At 56.3% G+C, this 16,827-nt stretch overlaps 9 protein-coding genes across 9 annotated transcripts; 6 read left to right on the plus strand and 3 right to left on the minus strand.

The window, feature by feature from the left end:
• Positions 1-8: 8 nt before the first annotated feature.
• H310_11098 (hypothetical protein) lies at positions 9-1,671 on the plus strand (the record flags this gene model as incomplete). The annotated part of the gene is made up of 7 exons (XM_008877653.1): positions 9-122; positions 179-251; positions 304-329; positions 390-462; positions 530-1,026; positions 1,072-1,323; positions 1,369-1,671. The coding sequence occupies 7 exons, from the start codon at positions 9-11 to the stop codon at positions 1,669-1,671; spliced, it is 1,338 nt and encodes a 445-aa protein (XP_008875875.1).
• Positions 1,672-1,746: 75 nt separating this feature from the next.
• Positions 1,747-2,800, minus strand: H310_11099 (hypothetical protein; the record flags this gene model as incomplete). The annotated part of the gene is made up of 4 exons (XM_008877654.1): positions 1,747-2,218; positions 2,262-2,447; positions 2,507-2,617; positions 2,664-2,800. Coding segments are annotated over 4 exons (854 nt in total), but the record flags the coding sequence as incomplete, so codon positions are not given.
• Positions 2,801-3,078: 278 nt separating this feature from the next.
• H310_11100 (hypothetical protein) lies at positions 3,079-3,885 on the minus strand. Its single transcript, XM_008877655.1, has one exon. The coding sequence runs from the start codon at positions 3,816-3,818 to the stop codon at positions 3,186-3,188; it is 633 nt and encodes a 210-aa protein (XP_008875877.1). The 5' UTR covers positions 3,819-3,885; the 3' UTR covers positions 3,079-3,185.
• Positions 3,886-4,153: 268 nt separating this feature from the next.
• On the plus strand, positions 4,154-4,907 carry H310_11101 (hypothetical protein). The gene is made up of 5 exons (XM_008877656.1): positions 4,154-4,197; positions 4,255-4,278; positions 4,349-4,381; positions 4,456-4,571; positions 4,622-4,907. Exons 1-5 carry the CDS (start codon positions 4,195-4,197, stop codon positions 4,671-4,673), a joined length of 228 nt encoding a protein of 75 aa, XP_008875878.1. The 5' UTR covers positions 4,154-4,194; the 3' UTR covers positions 4,674-4,907.
• A 100-nt stretch (positions 4,908-5,007) lies between these two features.
• On the plus strand, positions 5,008-9,768 carry H310_11102 (CMGC/MAPK protein kinase). Its single transcript, XM_008877657.1, has 12 exons — positions 5,008-5,324; positions 5,387-5,514; positions 5,581-5,692; positions 5,811-5,907; positions 5,954-6,019; positions 6,062-6,821; positions 6,878-7,010; positions 7,055-7,182; positions 7,235-7,346; positions 7,414-7,573; positions 7,639-7,771; positions 7,833-9,768. Exons 1-12 carry the CDS (start codon positions 5,064-5,066, stop codon positions 9,502-9,504), a joined length of 3,762 nt encoding a protein of 1,253 aa, XP_008875879.1. The 5' UTR covers positions 5,008-5,063; the 3' UTR covers positions 9,505-9,768.
• On the minus strand, positions 9,531-10,402 carry H310_11103 (hypothetical protein). The gene has a single exon (XM_008877658.1). The coding sequence runs from the start codon at positions 10,297-10,299 to the stop codon at positions 9,685-9,687; it is 615 nt and encodes a 204-aa protein (XP_008875880.1). The 5' UTR covers positions 10,300-10,402; the 3' UTR covers positions 9,531-9,684.
• Positions 10,403-11,647: 1,245 nt separating this feature from the next.
• Positions 11,648-12,743, plus strand: H310_11104 (hypothetical protein; the record flags this gene model as incomplete). The annotated part of the gene is made up of 3 exons (XM_008877659.1): positions 11,648-11,658; positions 11,700-11,857; positions 12,604-12,743. The coding sequence occupies 3 exons, from the start codon at positions 11,648-11,650 to the stop codon at positions 12,741-12,743; spliced, it is 309 nt and encodes a 102-aa protein (XP_008875881.1).
• A 247-nt stretch (positions 12,744-12,990) lies between these two features.
• Positions 12,991-14,848, plus strand: H310_11105 (hypothetical protein). The gene is made up of 7 exons (XM_008877660.1): positions 12,991-13,091; positions 13,141-13,477; positions 13,533-13,730; positions 13,794-13,990; positions 14,048-14,079; positions 14,129-14,189; positions 14,252-14,848. The coding sequence occupies exons 1-7, from the start codon at positions 13,017-13,019 to the stop codon at positions 14,660-14,662; spliced, it is 1,311 nt and encodes a 436-aa protein (XP_008875882.1). The 5' UTR covers positions 12,991-13,016; the 3' UTR covers positions 14,663-14,848.
• A 466-nt stretch (positions 14,849-15,314) lies between these two features.
• On the plus strand, positions 15,315-16,527 carry H310_11106 (hypothetical protein; the record flags this gene model as incomplete). The annotated part of the gene is made up of 1 exon (XM_008877661.1): positions 15,315-16,527. Exon 1 carries the CDS (start codon positions 15,526-15,528, stop codon positions 16,525-16,527), a length of 1,002 nt encoding a protein of 333 aa, XP_008875883.1. The 5' UTR covers positions 15,315-15,525.
• Positions 16,528-16,827: the final 300 nt, after the last annotated feature.

The following is a 16,827-nucleotide window of genomic DNA, read 5'->3' on the forward strand; positions in this document are numbered from 1 at the left end:
GCCGCACCATGCTGGCCGAAAACACATACGACGCGCTGCGGGATGCGATATGGACGGACGACGTGGAACTTCTTCACCACCACATGCGATCTGGACGTGTTGATGTCAACCACACGGACTCGGTCTGCTGAACCACCTCTATGCATTTTGCATACGTCTCTGGACTGGATGACTGTAGGCGGGGCAAACGTTGCTGCATCTGGCAGCGTTTTGGGGCCGCACGGAAATGGTCCGCGTGCTCATTTCGTTGGGTAGGCAAGGAAAAGTCAAGTTTACGGAGAGTTGTTTGACATGTTTCAACAGGGGGCAGTATGAAGGCAAAGAACGCAGTATGTCGAGAGCAACGAAGCAATTCCGTGCACCTCGTGTTTCATCATCGATTACGCTAGACAGGATGCACTGCACTAGACTTGGCGATTCATTGGGGCCATTCAGCCACGGCAGAGGTCATCCGACTTCGAGGTAGGCATCGTCATCATCGATCTACGGTGGGGATCGATCGAGACTGCTTCAAAAAACACTCATCTAGGAGGCACGAGCGTATGGGAGGAAAAGATGGGGTTGCTCCAGATGCAGGTCGAGGACCTTACAACGTCCCTTGCCGACGTTGAGCGGCAAAATCGAGACAAGGAGGCGAGTCTAGCTCATCTTCGCGCCGAGATTGTCGAGTTGCATGCGCATTGGGCTGAGGCCGTCGACACGTGCAACGCGCAAATGTCCGAGCGCGACAAGGTCACGAACTTTGCCGCCAACTTGGAGAAAGCTGTTTCTCAACTGCATCACGACGTTGAAAGTCTGAAGAAAGACTTGTACGACAGTCAAATGGAAGGGTATCGACTGGACAGGGCGCGAGAACAAGCAGAGCTGGAGCGTGATGCCGCCGTAGAACAGCGCGGCCACGCTATCCAAAGCCAGAACGCGGCGCTGGACGTCGTCTCGCAGCGAACCAAGGACTGGCAGGCGGCCGAACGCGCGGCCGTGATCATGGAAACTCAACGCAACCAGGCGTTCCGCGAGCGAGATCATGTGCGGTCGCTCGGTGCAGGATGAGCTCTGACATGTCCAGAGTAGATTCAGCGCCGATTGACAGCAGCAACGGTCGAGCTCGAATTGCAAACCGAGCGGCTTGCGTACGCCCAGGCGGAGCATCAGCGCATTGAAGAAGAAGCTGCTGACTTTTTGCACGCAAAGCGCCAAGAAGATATCCGACTCAAGAGAGCAGCGAGAGCGCTGGAAGAGTTTTCCGCCGACAAGAAAGCTGCAGCTTTGGAGGCGGCCAGAGCGTTTAGCCAGCAGCAAGCGAACCGTCGACGTCAACTCGGTGTATGTTGAGCAAGCTCGAGGGAATATGCATGAGACGGCGTGTAGATGGCACCGGCACGCGAGGACCGCCATCGCCAACGCGCGCAGACCGCTGCCGCCGTAGAAACCCAACAGCATCAGCATGACTTGGCATCGTTCGAGGCGGAGTTCGTCCACACAATCAAGGCGTTTACGGAAGGAAGGGAAGCCAAGTGGACTCGAATGAAGGCGCTCGATCAACAGAGTCGATTTGCAGCCGACCGTGCCGCGCTGCGCCCGTTAGCGCAGTTAAAGGTCCCAACATCGCACTCGCGTGAGTCGACTCTCTCCATTATCGTGGCAACCTCACACCGTCGTCCACCTCCGTAGCCGCAACGGTGACGTGCGAAGTGTATGCCAGATCGGCCAAGGCACGGAATGGCGTGCATCAGCATCAACGCAGACCGCAGACCGACCACCAGCCCCGACGAATACCGCCCGACCCAGCGACTCGTATTTAAACATAGGGCCGTTCAACTGTCGCCGTGGGCAAGAGAGGAAGAGGATTGCCCGATGGCGTTGTGTTCGGCCGGGGATGGCGGGGTTGAGGCGACGGAGGCCGTGCTGGTGGCCGAGTGGGACTTGACGAGATGTACTGAACGCCAGGCGCCGCCGCCACCAAGTCCGTTGACAGGTGGGTCACATGCACGAGAGCACGGCCCGAGTGCGGATCATACCGCTGCACGCGAGTCGGCGACGATGCGGCCGTCTTGACAGGCAACGATTTGTGGGCGGTGGCGACATGCATAAACTGCGCTTCGTTCATGCGAATGATGTCGCAGAGCTGGGACGTTTCCCTCGCATGCATGCCTTGCGTCATGGCCCACTTGGCTTCGCGCAGCGTCGCTTCCGACTCGAGGTGGCCAATGCGGCGTTTCTGATGCGTGGTCAGGTAAACGACATGCGCCGATGGCACATACCGCCGTGGCGTGCTCGTTCTCGATGGTCACGCATCGAGCGGCGGCGTCCTCGAGTGCTGCCTCGAGCTTTGCCACACGCTCTCGCAGCTGGTTGCACAATGCGACATCCCCTCGGTCGGGGGTCGCCTCGAGCGCTTTCAAACGTGTCTCCAGGTAGACGACGTGCGATCGCTGGTGCTCATGCTCCTACGAACCACGCATGCACACGTCACTGGCAAACCCAAGCTCGACCATCGAGAACGTACTTTATGCATCTCTTCGATGACGTGCTCGAGGTCGAGCTTCACTGTCGCATAACGCAGCTCGAGGTCGTCCACGAGGGATGCGTGGGATGCAGCGGCTTGGGCCGTTAATTCCTACGTGCTGTATCAGCCCATGGCGAGCGCCACTCGCGCGCGGCACCTTTTCGAACCCGTCGAGACGGTGCGTCATCTCGGCTACCGTTCTGTCGTATGTTTCATCGAGAAGAGTGCGCATCTGCGCGAGGGCCTCGTCGTACACAGCGTGAATCTTGGCTTGCACTTCCGGCGTGACGTGGACAGATTTGAGGACGTTGCGCAGCGACGCGTCTTTCCACGTCGTCATCTTGTCTTCGTTAATCTGGAACGCGTAGCTGACGCGACACGCGACGCGGAGATCGCGCACGGCCGATTGCAGTTTGTGCGCGAGGGAGCTCGCGTCAACTGCTCATGGTATGTGAGGGACCCACGGCGAATACGCATCGAACACAGATACGGCGTGCCTACCTTCCGGGACAAGGCCGCGAGAAACCATGTTGGCTGTCATCGCGGCGAGGATGCTGCCGCCGCCGCCGCCGCCTGTCATCGCTGCAGTGGGCGTTTCGGAAATATGTAACTGTTCAGGTTACTTGTTCCACGACGGGAAATGAAGAAGGAATATGGAGGAGCGATAAACGAGACCATGTTAAGCAGTCATGATGCGGAATGGCAACGGTGTCGAAGGAACATTCGGCGTAGGTTTGAGTAGCGACGGTGTTTCTTCGTTGACGCCGCCGTGGCAAAAGGGATTGAGGTCGTCCAATGCAGCATCGTCTGTGTCGTATTGGTGCTGTTGCTGCGACAGTATCGAATGGTATTGCCCCCGACTTCGTGTGTGTCTATAGATGCCGCCCACGGCAACCCCGACGCCAAGGAGTGCCAAGACACTTAGCACAGCCCAACCCGTCGTGGATTCCGTAGTTGTTGCAGTCACTGCGTTCAAGTGGCTTCCTGCTTCAGACCAGACCTGACGGTCCTTGTCGCCTGCAGATTTCGCAGCAGCGGACTCGTCTTTCACATCATCGCCGTCATTCTCTTCATTAGCTTGGACCATTTCCTTGACATTGACCACGGCGAACGATTTGATCACGCACGTGACGTCGTGCGCACAATGGTAGCATCCGTTGAAGATAGCCGGGGAGTGGCGGTCGGGGCAGGTGGGAAACAAATCGGCACACTTTGCGTCAAGAGGGGACTTGTCGCCACACGTTCGTGCGGACGTGGTGTGCGTCGCGGTCGCGAGCAGCATGCCTCCCAGGCCGACAGTGCTCACGCGCATCGTCCTCGGCAGATGTGGAACAATGGCGAGGAGAAGCGATGGCCCAATCCGTTACGGTATCTTGAAGGGAATTCCTCCAATCAGATCGCGCCAACCGGGCACAAACTGTTCGACATGGAGGGATGACTACTCCACGCCTGCGATCATAGTTTATCTTGGGTTTTGTATGTACGAATCTCGACGCTTGAATGGAGCGTCATGCGTCGACATTTCGACCGACCAATCAAAACGTAGGATTGCTTGATGTCGTTTGATGATTGGCTGCACGCTCGGAATGATGATGCCAGGGGGAATGTATGTGATTATCCGTATAAGTGCAACACCACTACTATCCGGAAGTTCAACACCCACCGGCCAAGAGTCGCGCGGATCGGCCATGGTAATTTGGCGGCAAGTGGCCGCGACGACCTTGGAATGACATGATCTATGGACGTAGGAGCTCTCGCTGGAGCATGAGCAAGTACAGGGAGTCCGACTGTCCTGCAAAGCAGTCTCACAACGTGCATCTTGCGTCGTGTGTTGTGTTGTAGGAATTGAAAAAGATTTTTGACGATTACGACGAGGTCTTGATTCGCTCGTGAAGCAGCCGACGACACGAACGCTCACGGCGATGTCTGGTGTATGTGCGTGTTGGTAGGATGGAAGCGGTGACATTGACGTCGAAGAGCTGGGGAAGATCGCCGATGATTTGGGCGAACCACTGTCGAAGGAAGAACTCGACTACCTCGTCAAAGAATTCGACGCAGACGGGAGGTACATACGCCAATCCATGCACGACTACACCGCTCATGCACGAAATGCAGTGGCACGATCGACTGGGAAGAGTTCATCGCGTGGTGGAAGTCTCCCTTTTAACTCCTGACAACAAACCAACTCCAATTCGTTTGCGTCGTGCGTGGAGCGATGCCGTGCTGGCCGACAGCTCACGAGCTCTCACCACGGGCCCGCGCAGTCCCGTCAACGTCCCGTCCCACGCCATCCATCGTCGCCCCGATGTTAATATCGTTCTCGTCCGGCCTCGGCCACCGAGCCGTGTCACGTGGCGGTAAATTTAGCGGAGGTTTCACAACGCCAATATATGGAACGGACCAATCAGCGCTTGGATTTCACGAGCGAGCCAATCAGAGGCGCGGACGTCCAAAAACGGAACGAGTTTCCCGTTTCATGGAGCAGGTTGGCATTTCATGGTGCGTGAGCTTCGTGGCATTGTGAGTTGAGCCACACGCAGGTCGCCGTCGGTGGAGAATGCCCAAGCATGCAACCCCGATCAAGCATCCAGACGGCGGGTTCACCATCAACGGGTGCACATTTCTTGTCGACCCCAAGTACGAGCCGCTCGACGCGATCGGCCAGGGGTCGTACGGCGTCGTGTGCTCGGTCCTCAACACGGCGACCAAGGAAAAGGTGGCCATCAAGAAGATCACGCCCATGGCCGGCGACGAGTGGGACGCGACCCACACGCTCCGCGAGATCCGACTCATGCGATGTCTTGGCGAACATGAAAACGTACGACAGACTCCATCCAATGTCCATATCGTTCGAGTGCAGTGCTCACTTGCCACGTACAGATCATTTCACTCAAAGACTTGACCATGTGCGTCGAGAAAGACGAATTGTACATGATGATGGAGCTGGCCGACACCGACCTCCATCGGCTCATCCAGAGCTCGTGCCCATTGACCGAAGGCCACATCCGGTGCGATCCTTCTTACTCATCGCGCAACACTCGATTCGCGCAACTCACGCAAGACCGTTCTTGTAGTGTGATCATGTACCAACTGCTCAGCGGCGTCAAAACCATGCATGACAACGGGGTGCTCCACCGCGACCTCAAGCCCGGGAATCTTCTCGTCAACAAGGACTGCGAGCTCAAGGTAAGCCCGCCCACTCCCCCTCCGTCGATCGTTCCTCTCGAAGAGGTGCTCTGTGGTTTGGCGATTCCATTGCACACGAGTTGTTCCAGTTGGCGTGATTCCCACTTCCTCCATGTAGATCACTGACTTTGGCTTGGCGCGCATGGTGCCCAAAGATCTGCAACATCGCGACGACGACGGCGCTGCGGCGGGCGTGTCATCGCCCATGACTGAATGTACACATCTTTGCTCGATCGTCGCGACTTCATTCATCGCGTGTAGATGTTGTGACTCGATGGTATCGCCCCCCCGAGCTCATGCTTGCGCCCAACGGCGTGTACGATGGAGGTGCGTTGGTCACGCCTGTCAGCAACTCACGTGACAACGTAGCCGTTGACATGTGGTCTGTGGGGTGCATTCTCGGGGAGCTCGTCACGCGGAAGCCGCTCTTTCCCGGCTCGGATTTCATGGACCAGCTCACGCGTGTGTTCAAAGTCATCGAGATCCCGCCCAAGGCCGAGCGCGGCTACATCATCGAGAAGGACGCGCTCAAGTTTCTGTCGTCTTTGCCCGCGACGCCGCCGAATGCTCTCGACAAGCTATGCAAGGGGAAGAACGCGTCGACGGAAACGAAGGACCTCTTGGAGCGGTTGCTGTGCTTCAACCCCAAGAAGCGAATCACGGTAGACGAAGCACTTGCCCACCCGTTTTTCAAAGGAGTCGAAGCCGAGTGGGGCGTGATTCGACCGCTTCGACTCGCGCACTCTCTCGAGTTTGCATTCGAAGACCAGAGCTTGCCGCTCGACGTGCTTCGTCAGTACATCAAAGATGAAGTCGCCGCGTTCCAAGTCAAAACTCAAGCTGCAGCCGTGCCGGCTGGCCAGCCCGAAGACGACGATGCGGCGGCCGAAGTGGCTACGGCGCGTGATGGCCGCGGCCATGCTCAGGAAACGCCAACCACGGCTGTCGCCACCAAAAACCACGCGCCTCCTCCACCACCAGATACGACCAGCCGGCCGGCCGCTGCAACCGCTGCCGACGGCGACTACCCCGCCGGCCTCGGCTTCACCATCAAGGGGTGCGAGTTCAATGTGCCGTCCAACTACCGCGCGATTCACGTGCTGGGCGAAGGATCGTACGGTGTCGTGTGGTACATTTCAGCCTTAGCATCATCGCTCGGTCGGGCTAACGGTGGTGGTATTGCAGCTCGGCGACGGACTCGACGACGCACAAGACGGTCGCCATCAAGAAAATCACGCCGATGGCGGGCGACGAGTGGGATGCAAAGCACACGCTGCGTGAGATTCGGCTCATGCGGTACTTTGGCGACCACCCAAACGTAAGCGCTGCCGACGCCAACGGGACCTCAACCGTGTGGGGTAGATTGCGTCGTTGGAAAACCTGAGCACGTGCATTGAAAAGGACGAGCTGTACATCATGATGGGCCTTGTCGACACGGACTTGCACCGGTTGATTCAGTCCAAAACCAAGCTCGAAGACAACCATGTTGCGTGCGTCATGCGGTCGTGGGATCGATCGGAAGCTCATGGCGACCACGTGTAGGGCCATCATGTATCAGCTTTTGAGTGGCGCCAAAGCGCTCCACGAGAACGGCGTGCTCCACCGCGACTTGAAGCCCGGCAACATCCTCATCAGTAAGAACTGCGACGTCAAGGTAATGACCGACCGTCGCGCCTCGACACGTGTGGCTGATGCGACTTGGCGGCGACGCCATTCGATAGATTACAGACTTTGGATTGTCGCGGTATGTCCCTCACGGCCGCACGTCCGTCCAACAGGCCTTGGGCAAGCATCCCTCTCAGCTCATGACGGAATACGTTGTGACCCGGTGGTATCGCCCGCCCGAGATCATGCTGGCTCCCAACGGAACCTACGCCGATGGTACGTGCATGCCATGCTTATCCTGGCGATGCTCGACTACCATGTCATGGCAAACGTGGTCGTAGCTGTGGACATGTGGTCCATTGGGTGCATCTTCGCCGAGCTCTTGAACAGGAAGCCGCTTTTTCCCGGAACCGACTTTATCGACCAGCTCACGCGGGTTTTTTCGGTCCTCCCCGTGCCCCCCAAGGAAAAGCGGTGCGTTCCGGCAAAATCTAGCGATTGTACTGTCCATCCCCTTACTCTGGGGCTTTTGCAGGGGCTACACGGTCGAGGGCGATGCGCTCAAGTTCTTGGAGTCGCTTCCACGCTGTTCGCCGCAAGCTCTGACGAAAGTGTTTCGCAAAGCGTCGCCGGAAGCGGTCAGTCTGCTTCGCCGCCTCCTCTGCATCAACCCAACGCGGCGCATCACGGCCGACCAAGCGCTCCAGCACCCGTACTTCAAGGCTGTGCGGGCGCAGCTAGGCGAACCCATGGCGTTCCACGTGTCGTCTGCGTTCGACTTTGAATTTGACCAGAACGAGATGAGTCTCCACACGCTGCGCGGGCTCATTCAAGACGAAGTCCGCTTGTTTGCACGCGGCGCGGCCAGTGTCCACGCGGCTACGGTGCCCCCTGCTGTCGCAGCCATTGCTCAAGCCCCGGCGGGCGATGGCGACGAGTCGGACGACGAAGAGGACGAGTTCGACGGTCCCGTCGACCAACGGGACGTTGTGGTGAAACCATCCAGCGTCGCCAAGCCCACCGTCGACAGCAACCACGACAGTTTGAGCGGAACTCAGAACCTGGCTGCGCGAAGTACAGTGAACAACCGGGACGAGGTCGGCGTCACAATCTCCCAGAAGAATGCCGATGTCGAGACGATGCCAGAGACGATCGGCGTCGTTACGCTCGATGACAAAGCTGAGCGTCGCCAGGATGAAGGCACCGATGGCCAATGCAGCGATGAAAAACAGCAGCACGTAGCCCATCGGGACTCGTGGGCGGACCAGCCACAAACCGAAAAGGCGCAGCACCATCACGAGCCGTGGGCCACCGACGGCAAGCAGCAAACCCAACTCAACGACCGCCGCAAGTCGGCACACCACGGCGACCCCACCGACCTCGATTCGGACGACGATCAAGACAACATTTTCGTCGAGGGCGAATCGAAAATGGCGAGTTTAGACAGCACGCAGCCAGGAACGTCGGACTGGGATCGCGACGAGTTGCTGGAAGCGATTCAGCAACTGAATCAAGCCACTGCAACGGCGGCCGACACGCGCCACATCGGTCGCCCGCCGTCGAACCAAGATCAACATCATGACATCGACGACCACGAACTCTCGATAGAGGAAGACTGCAGCCACGCAGCGGTCGCGGCGCCGCTTCCCCCAGGATGGGAAGAGCGCTTCAACAAAAAGTATAACCGGACCTACTACGTGGACCACGCAACCAAGACGTCCACGTGGGATCGGCCGACTGCGCCGCCATCCAAACACCATACTATCCAAGCGTCCACCCCGATCGCTGAGGAGAAGTCGGAACCCGTGCCCAACGACATGAGTACAACCAGCTCCACCATTGTCTCGGGGTTGGCAGGCTTGTCGGGGTTCCTCAAGAAGGTGCTTCCACCCGCCCCCGTCGCGGCCGTTGTGTCCACAACACCGTCGTCCACAGCACCTGCCGTCATGCCTAAGAACTGGGCGCGCCGCACGGATGCTAAGACCGGTCGGCTTTACTACGTAAACCTCTTGACCAAGAAAACGTTTGCGCGGCTCCCGTCCAGCGTATCGGCGTCGATGGTGCAAAAGTCCCAACCCATGGGCCACAAGGACAAGGAAGACAAGCCGAAGCGCCCCGTCACGGTGCCTCAGAGCCCGCAGTTCTCGCAAATGTCGTGGCAGCGCAAGTCGCGAAGCACCGTGGGTGGTGGCGGGAGGCATGAATGAGAGACGCATGTGCCCCAAAAGTAGACCTCAAGCTGGATGTTGGAAATATTTTTGTCGCGTATTAACTCCAAATCTTATTCAATCGATGCATGATCATGGCGGCACGCTGGGAAGACGATGGGCGGAGGCGTGGAGAACGTGAAATTTGGGCTGACGATGTGGACCACTCGATGCTGACTACTACACCAGCATGGCGACGATGGCACATGCTGCGACAACCAGAGAGGTGGCAGCAAGCGACGCGGGGCTCTTAGGCGCCGTCGTGGGGGCTGCGGTGGTGGTCAACCCGGCGGTGTTGGAGCGGGCGACGACTCCGACGGCGCGTTCGCGGTTGGCGGCCTTTTTCGCTTTCTTCGATGTAGCGGGTTTAATATGCTTCATCTCGTTCCTTGTGGGTTTCTTCGTCTTTACACGTCGGAGTTTCTTTTTCTTGGCCTCCAGAGCCTTGGCTTGTTTGGCAGCTTTTGCTTTCTTTGCCTTGGCTTGTTTGGCAGCTTTCGCTTCCATTGCCTTGGCTTGTTTGGCGGCTTTCGCTTTCTTTGCCTTGGCTTGCCTGGCAGCCTTGGCCTTCTTGCGGGCGATCTGTTTGTCCTTTCGAATCTGCACTTTGGACTTCGTTTGGCCATAGTTGAGGCGACGATCAGCATCCACGTCGTCGTCGCCTCGACGAACAACGTGTTCGGCCCAACGGATTGGATCGAGGTCGTTCGTTGTGCGAAGATGGGTCTCGGCGATAACTCCACCGTCAAGCAGGACCGCGCACATGGCGACGGCAGCAAGCGACCAAACTCTCATGGCAGTCGTGCGATGGATTCGCCACTGGAGCTGGACGTCTCCGTGGAATCGACCCGTAATATGCACACGACAATTGCACGACCAAATCGAACCAATCAGCGACGGGTTTCAAACAATTCCCTTCTTTCAATCGTGTCGCTGGGCGGTCACACGGCGGCGCAAAAACCACCGCGATGTGTGCAGAAACTCTGGCATCACCGGTCGTGGCCGTGATCTTGCTGGATCTGGCGCGGGATTCTACGCACAACGTCTTGCGACGCGTCTGGCGTTGGTGCCGGTGGACTCTCTGCTTGCCCATAGAGATATGGAGGGCGGACGTATTAAGCGAATTCACTCCATTCCAACAAACCGCTCCATTGCAACGAGATCGCGGGACAAGAGCGACGACAGCACAGGTATCTACGTACAGCACGAGCACAAGGCCAGGGGCGCGAGCATCGCATCCATCGTCCCCAGGTAGCGTGGGCTCGTCCACAAGAGCCTTTCGGTCCAGTGCACTTGATCGGACCCAAGAGGTGGACACATGGTTCGAAATGCTGGACCTCGTCCAACGTTGAGGACGGCGTTTGCACAGTTGACGAGGGAGTTGCGCACGCCTCGACGCGCAGTGGAGTGGATGCATCGTTTCGATCCGCACGGACGACAATGGCCTCGTGAAGATCAAGAGTGCTCTGAACGGCGCGTTTCTCTTCGCAGGACGTGCGGTGTGTATCAACCGCCAAGACAACCTTGACACGCGGGATGAAGAGTTGACTTGGCTGGGGCGCGTGCTGGAAAGGATGGATGGTGCAGTAGTCCGATTGTTGGATGCACCGAACAAGGAGGAATGCCAAGGGCTGGCTGTGAAAACTTGGTTTACTACCAACCCTTGCAATCGTGTCAAGGATTGCGCGTCTCGCAAAACACTCTTTCGTGGCGTTGCTGCGGCTGCGCGCCACCTCGCCAGTTTGCGTCAAAGCCGCATGTCTCAACATGAGCACGAGCTATTGCACCGTTCAACCCCATTTCAGGGCTCTGGTGTCCAACAAGATGAGTACTGACAGCGCGACTAGTCGTCAATGGCAAAATCGCCCAGCCCATTTTCAGCGTATTTTCGGGCCAATTAAATTTATGCGTGCAAATTTCGAACCAATCAAAATTGATGGGATAAAAAAAACGGTGGACTTTTGGCTAGTTTCGTTCGTTCCCCTGTCATGCCGCACCAGCCGGGACGCTCGACGAAGATGGATATGTCGTGCTTCTGTACAAGATCATGACCGTGTCGGTAGTGATACCCGCTTCTTCATTCTGCCTTCATCACACACTCAGGTATTTGCAGGATTGTACACACGCACCAGGCGTCGATCTCATGATGACCGGGTGTCGGCATCTTCCTGCACGAGCTCGAACCGTCACTGAAGCACCACGGCGGTCCTACCGCTGGCAGCGCATGCACTCAAGGAAGCGCGAGGTCATCTGATCGTCAAGAACCTCAGCATTGCCAAGGAGGAAACGATCTACTTTGTCGGGTCGCTCATGGACGTCATCGTGGCTGGCAATCCCCATGGAGGGGAGCACGGTCCGTTCACATTGATGGTGCAAAGCGATAGTTACACCACGGACTGCGTGGACCACGTCGCGATTGTCGCGGATACGTCCAATCCCCTTCCCACTACCGTGGTTGCTCACCTCCTTTCTGTTCGTTGTGAACTGTTCGTGCAGTTGGCGAAGCGAACGATCTCGACACAGAGCGCTGTGGTGGCTGTCATGGGTGCGATATCACTCTCGTCGGGTCGAATGCTTGATGGAAAGGGCGAAATCGACGTATGTCGAACGGATCGTTGTAGTTTGGGTCGACACATCGGACAGCCAATTCTGGATTGGGTCAGGTGTCCCTCTTGTTCCCTCGCCTTCATGAAACCTCATCACATGGACTTGGTCCGCTGACTTGAACGCCAACACCACGTCCCTCGAATCGCTTGGCTTGCGCTCCAAGGACACACTAGAGTAGAAGAATGTGGTAGGGAAGATGGAGATGACTCTCGTGGAAAACGCAAGTGACGGCAGCTTTCTCGACTCGATTGGGTTCACATCAAATTGACGCAGCGATCCAAGGATCCCAGAGGGTCAGCGAGCCCTTTTCCATACTAGGCAGGTACGAACTGTCGCCCCGCCGACGTTCTAGCGCTACAGCGATGTTGGGTGTACTCGCGAAGAGGTTGACAGCATGCCGATAGCCCGTAGCCTTCGTGGCACTGGACTCGACCCGACTTGGCTGAGTTCGAGAAGTCTGCATCCTATCATGGTGACAACGAGCTCTTCTAGGCGAGCGACATAAAGGACACCGCGCGCATCCTTGGTCGCTTCATGCACAACGTCGGTTCACCGACGACGTCGAGTGTCTTCCCGCAGACAGCGAAGATACGTCGAAGTTGGACAAGTTGAACTTACCTGATGGCTACTAGGTTTAAAAAAACTTTATAAATCAATATATGCCTGGACGCTGATTGGCTCCAAGTTGTTGATCCTTTCAAACTGAATCGTTTGATGCACTCTGATTGGCCCAATTCGAGAACAAAAAACTGAGTTGTGACGTGCAAAATTACGACGTGAAATAAAATCAAGGATTTCCATACAAATATCAAGATAATTTTATTTAGCAGCGCAGTCTGGGAGGTGTCGACAACCTCGGAGCTTGGGGGTTATTTTGGTATTTCCCTGGACGAGGAACGATCACCATGGCAGGGCTCCTAGACATCACCCTGAACGAAGAAGCGTACGTCGCGCTCCTCGGCAAGCTGATTAGCGTCGCTGTAAGTCTCTCCATGCCTGAGATGACCTGTTTGACAAGGTGCTGGTCAGGAAAAAGTGCAAAATGCCCCCGGTTTGGGACTCGTCCCTCAGGAAGACCTCGTCACAGACTTCGTCTTGGAGGAACTCAAGCCGTACTTGAAGCAAAACGGCGGACCTATTGACGCCCAGCGCATTGGATTCAAGGAAGGTCGTGGAAACCTCATCCTTCAAATCGCCGGGTCGACCAAGTCGACGGAAACGATCAACTTTGTCGGTTCCCACTTGGATGTTGTCCCCGCAAACCCCGAAGGTTGGGAGCGCGATCCATTCACGTTGAGCGTGGAAGGTGACAAGCTGTACGGTCGCGGAACGACTGATTGCTTGGGGCACGTCGCTCTTGTTACTCGTACGTCTGACACCTTGGCGTGGTGACCTGGTCGTCACATTCCTTTCGCTTGTAGAACTGTTCATTGAATTGGCGAAGAACAAGGTTGTGACCCAAAAGACCGTGACAGCTGTTATGATCGCGTCCGAGGAAAATGGTGAAATCGCGGGCGTTGGTGTCGAAGCACTGATGGAAACCGGAAAGATCGACTTTTTGAAGAACGGACCGGTGTTGTGGGTCGATTGCTCGGACAGCCAGCCTTGCATTGGCACTGGTACGGCAGCCCGAATCTCTCTCCTTCAACCGAATTTAGTCACAATCTGATGCAATGGCGTAGCTGGTGCGTTGACGTGGTCTATCAAGGCTACGGGCAAGCTCTTCCACAGCGGGTTGCCGCATCTTGGCATCAACTCGCTGGAGCTTGCCATGGACGCGATGAAGGTGATCCAAGATCGATTTTACCAAGATTTCCCGACCCACAAAGATGAAATCCCGTACAACTTTGCCTGTGGTTCGACGATGAAGCCAACTAAGGTGCGGTGGGATGTCATGACCCTCCTGCATGAGCATATTTTAATGGCATTGCTTCAGATCGAAAGCTCTACCAACGGCATCAACCAAATGTACCGCTCGACGTCATTTATACGTTAGTTTGCTCACGTTTCACCATAGTCCTCCCTGGACCAAGATCACGGGTGACGTTCGTCTGTCGCCATTCTACGAAATTCAAGACGTACGTAGGCCTACCGTGGACGAAGCTGAATGATGTTGTTGAGCTCATGGAGGCATGTCTAGGTCCGCGACAAGCTCCAATCGTACGTGGATGACTTAAATGCCAACGTCACTTCGCTCGAGTCGCGTGGCCCGCACTCCAAGTACACGCTGCCCAAGGAGAACTTGGTCGGGAAGATTGAGCTGACGCTCGCTGAAAACTTCATGGAGGGCATTGCATGCTCTCTCGAGTCTGTCGGGTTCAAGTCGTTCGACGAAGCCACGAAAGCGATCAAGGGCGTGAGCGAACCGTTTGCGATCATGGGGAGTTTGCCACTGGTGCGCGACCTTCAGCGCGCTGGCCTGGACCTGACCCTTGCCGGATTTGGCAAGAGTTCGGTCTACCATGGTGACAACGAGTACTGTTCGCTCACCGACATGAAGGATGGTCTTCGCATCCTCAATCGCTTCATCCACAACGTCGACAACGCGTAAGGGTTTCGTGTAAATACAGGTTTGACCCAGTCTATTTGTAAAACTTGGGAGTCTCGTCAATCCTGCTTCCCTCTTGCCTGTGGCCACCCCAATTACGAGATTTCGATCCAAGCAAACATTGACTTCTTCGACTGGACGACGACCTGAAGTCCAGACGAAGGAACCGCTGAGAAATCAATGAGCACATCGGCTTGTTCAGACCTGGCCAACCTCCTCCCAAGGCTGTGAGACTAGAATGCGAGCAAGGGGACTGAGGGCATGTGGTGTGCACGTGTGCAAACGCCAAGGTCATGACCAGTCGAGTCCAATTTTTCTTTATGGTATAGCATGGAATTCAAAGAAGCGCTTTGATTGGCTACAATCGGACAATTGGATATTTTTCATCGCAAGCATTAACATGATAGCCAATCAAATCGATTCGTCGGGTGTTGTTGAACTTGGAGATATTGCTGGCGTCGGTATCATGACGCGCTTTCGGAACTGACGTCGAGGCGATTTCCATCGCACGTGTAGGGCTGTGAGAGGAATGAATTGAATCATCACAATCGACACACGATCGCATTCATTCGATAGGACGAACACAACATCGCTTGCCCAACACGAAAGTTTCGAGGTACGATCGTTTGCTTGTATGTAAAGAACTGTTCAATGTCATCGACTGAAGCATACAAGTTTCAAGTATAAAATCCTCCACCCAAACTCCTCGTGACCTGCCAGTGTGTGTGTCGTGGTTGCAACTATCTTGAGGTTTGTATAGTTGCTTGACCTGGATCCAAACCTGTCCATTTCGAAATGACGATTTGACAATTGTGCGTTGGTTGGGCAACTGGCCACATCTCGTAGTCATTTTTGGATTTGCCGTCATGCGCGTAGTCGCCCCCCTTCTCGTTGCTCTCGCCTCGGTGGCGCTCTCCCAACAAGCTTTCGACTCGCCAGCCATGCGCGTGCTGTCGGCCTCGAGCAAGCACGACGATGTGAGCGACGTGGCGTACGACGTGGACGACGACGAGCAAGCCGACATTGATTTCAGCGCAGGCAACGGCGGGGATGTCGACTTTAGCGTGAACGCCAAGGGAAGCAGCCCTCGCACCGCAGACCAAGAGACTTCTCCACGTCGGGGTGCTGGCGGAAAACGCAAGGGAGGTGGCGCCAAGCCTCGAAGCGGGCCCGGTGGCAAGCATCGCAAGGGTGGTGGTCCATCCCGTGTTGCCAAGCGTCAGTCGTTCAAGAAAGTTCGACCTGCCACGGTTGGCGGAGTGGATGCCATCGGTACTGCGACCGACTTGCCTCGTCGTAAGATGGGCAAAGTTGGTCCCACTGGAGGCAGCGGGGGCAAGCCTCGTCGTGCATCTGGGGGAAGAGCCTCGTCTGGTGGTCATGCTGGGGGCAAGGCCGGTTGGGCTTCCCACCCTGCGGGTAGCAAAGGCGGCGCGGGGAAGCCTCGCCGCGCAGCTGGTGGGAGGGCAAGTGGACCCGCCCAGCCAGTCTCTACGGGTGGCGCTATCAAGCCACGCCGTGCATCGGGAGGTAAAGCTGGACTCCACGCTGCCAAAGCAAGAATGGGTGCGGAGCAAGCCATGAACCCTCGCCGGGGAGCTGGGCGTTCCAAGCCAGCCAAAGTCAACGCTCGTCATGCTAGCCCCGAAGAAACGACGGAGGGGTTGCCGGTCGAGTCGTCCGACGAAGTTGCTGAAGACGAGACGGTGGAAGCTGACGCGACCAAGGACGATGATGACGACGACGATGACGATGATGATGACGACGATGATGACGATGACGACGATGACGACGATGACGATGACGATGATGACGATGACGACGATGACGATGACTTTGCTGGCGAGGCCGATTTCCACGGCGAGTAACTAAATATCGCAGTCGACACTTGATTAATTGATTAATATTATACACGTTTCTGTTCGAGGACGACGCAGGAAATTGCTTGAGCTCCACAAAATCCCAGCGGAAACTGACTGGACCATGGTGCCAAGCCTTGAATGATGTGCAGCTTTCAAGAAGCGCCAACGTGCGTCGAGCTTCAGGTTTTTGCACTGTTCGTGAATGAAATTACCGATAACGAAAACTAACAGTTATCGCTAAATTCTGCAGAAATCTGGTCAATAATGCCAGATTTCAGACGCACGTTGGCGCTTCTCGAAAGCTGC

This window comes from Aphanomyces invadans (assembly GCF_000520115.1).
Source record: "Aphanomyces invadans strain NJM9701 unplaced genomic scaffold supercont1.29, whole genome shotgun sequence".
Lineage (NCBI taxonomy): Eukaryota > Oomycota > Saprolegniomycetes > Saprolegniales > Verrucalvaceae > Aphanomyces > Aphanomyces invadans.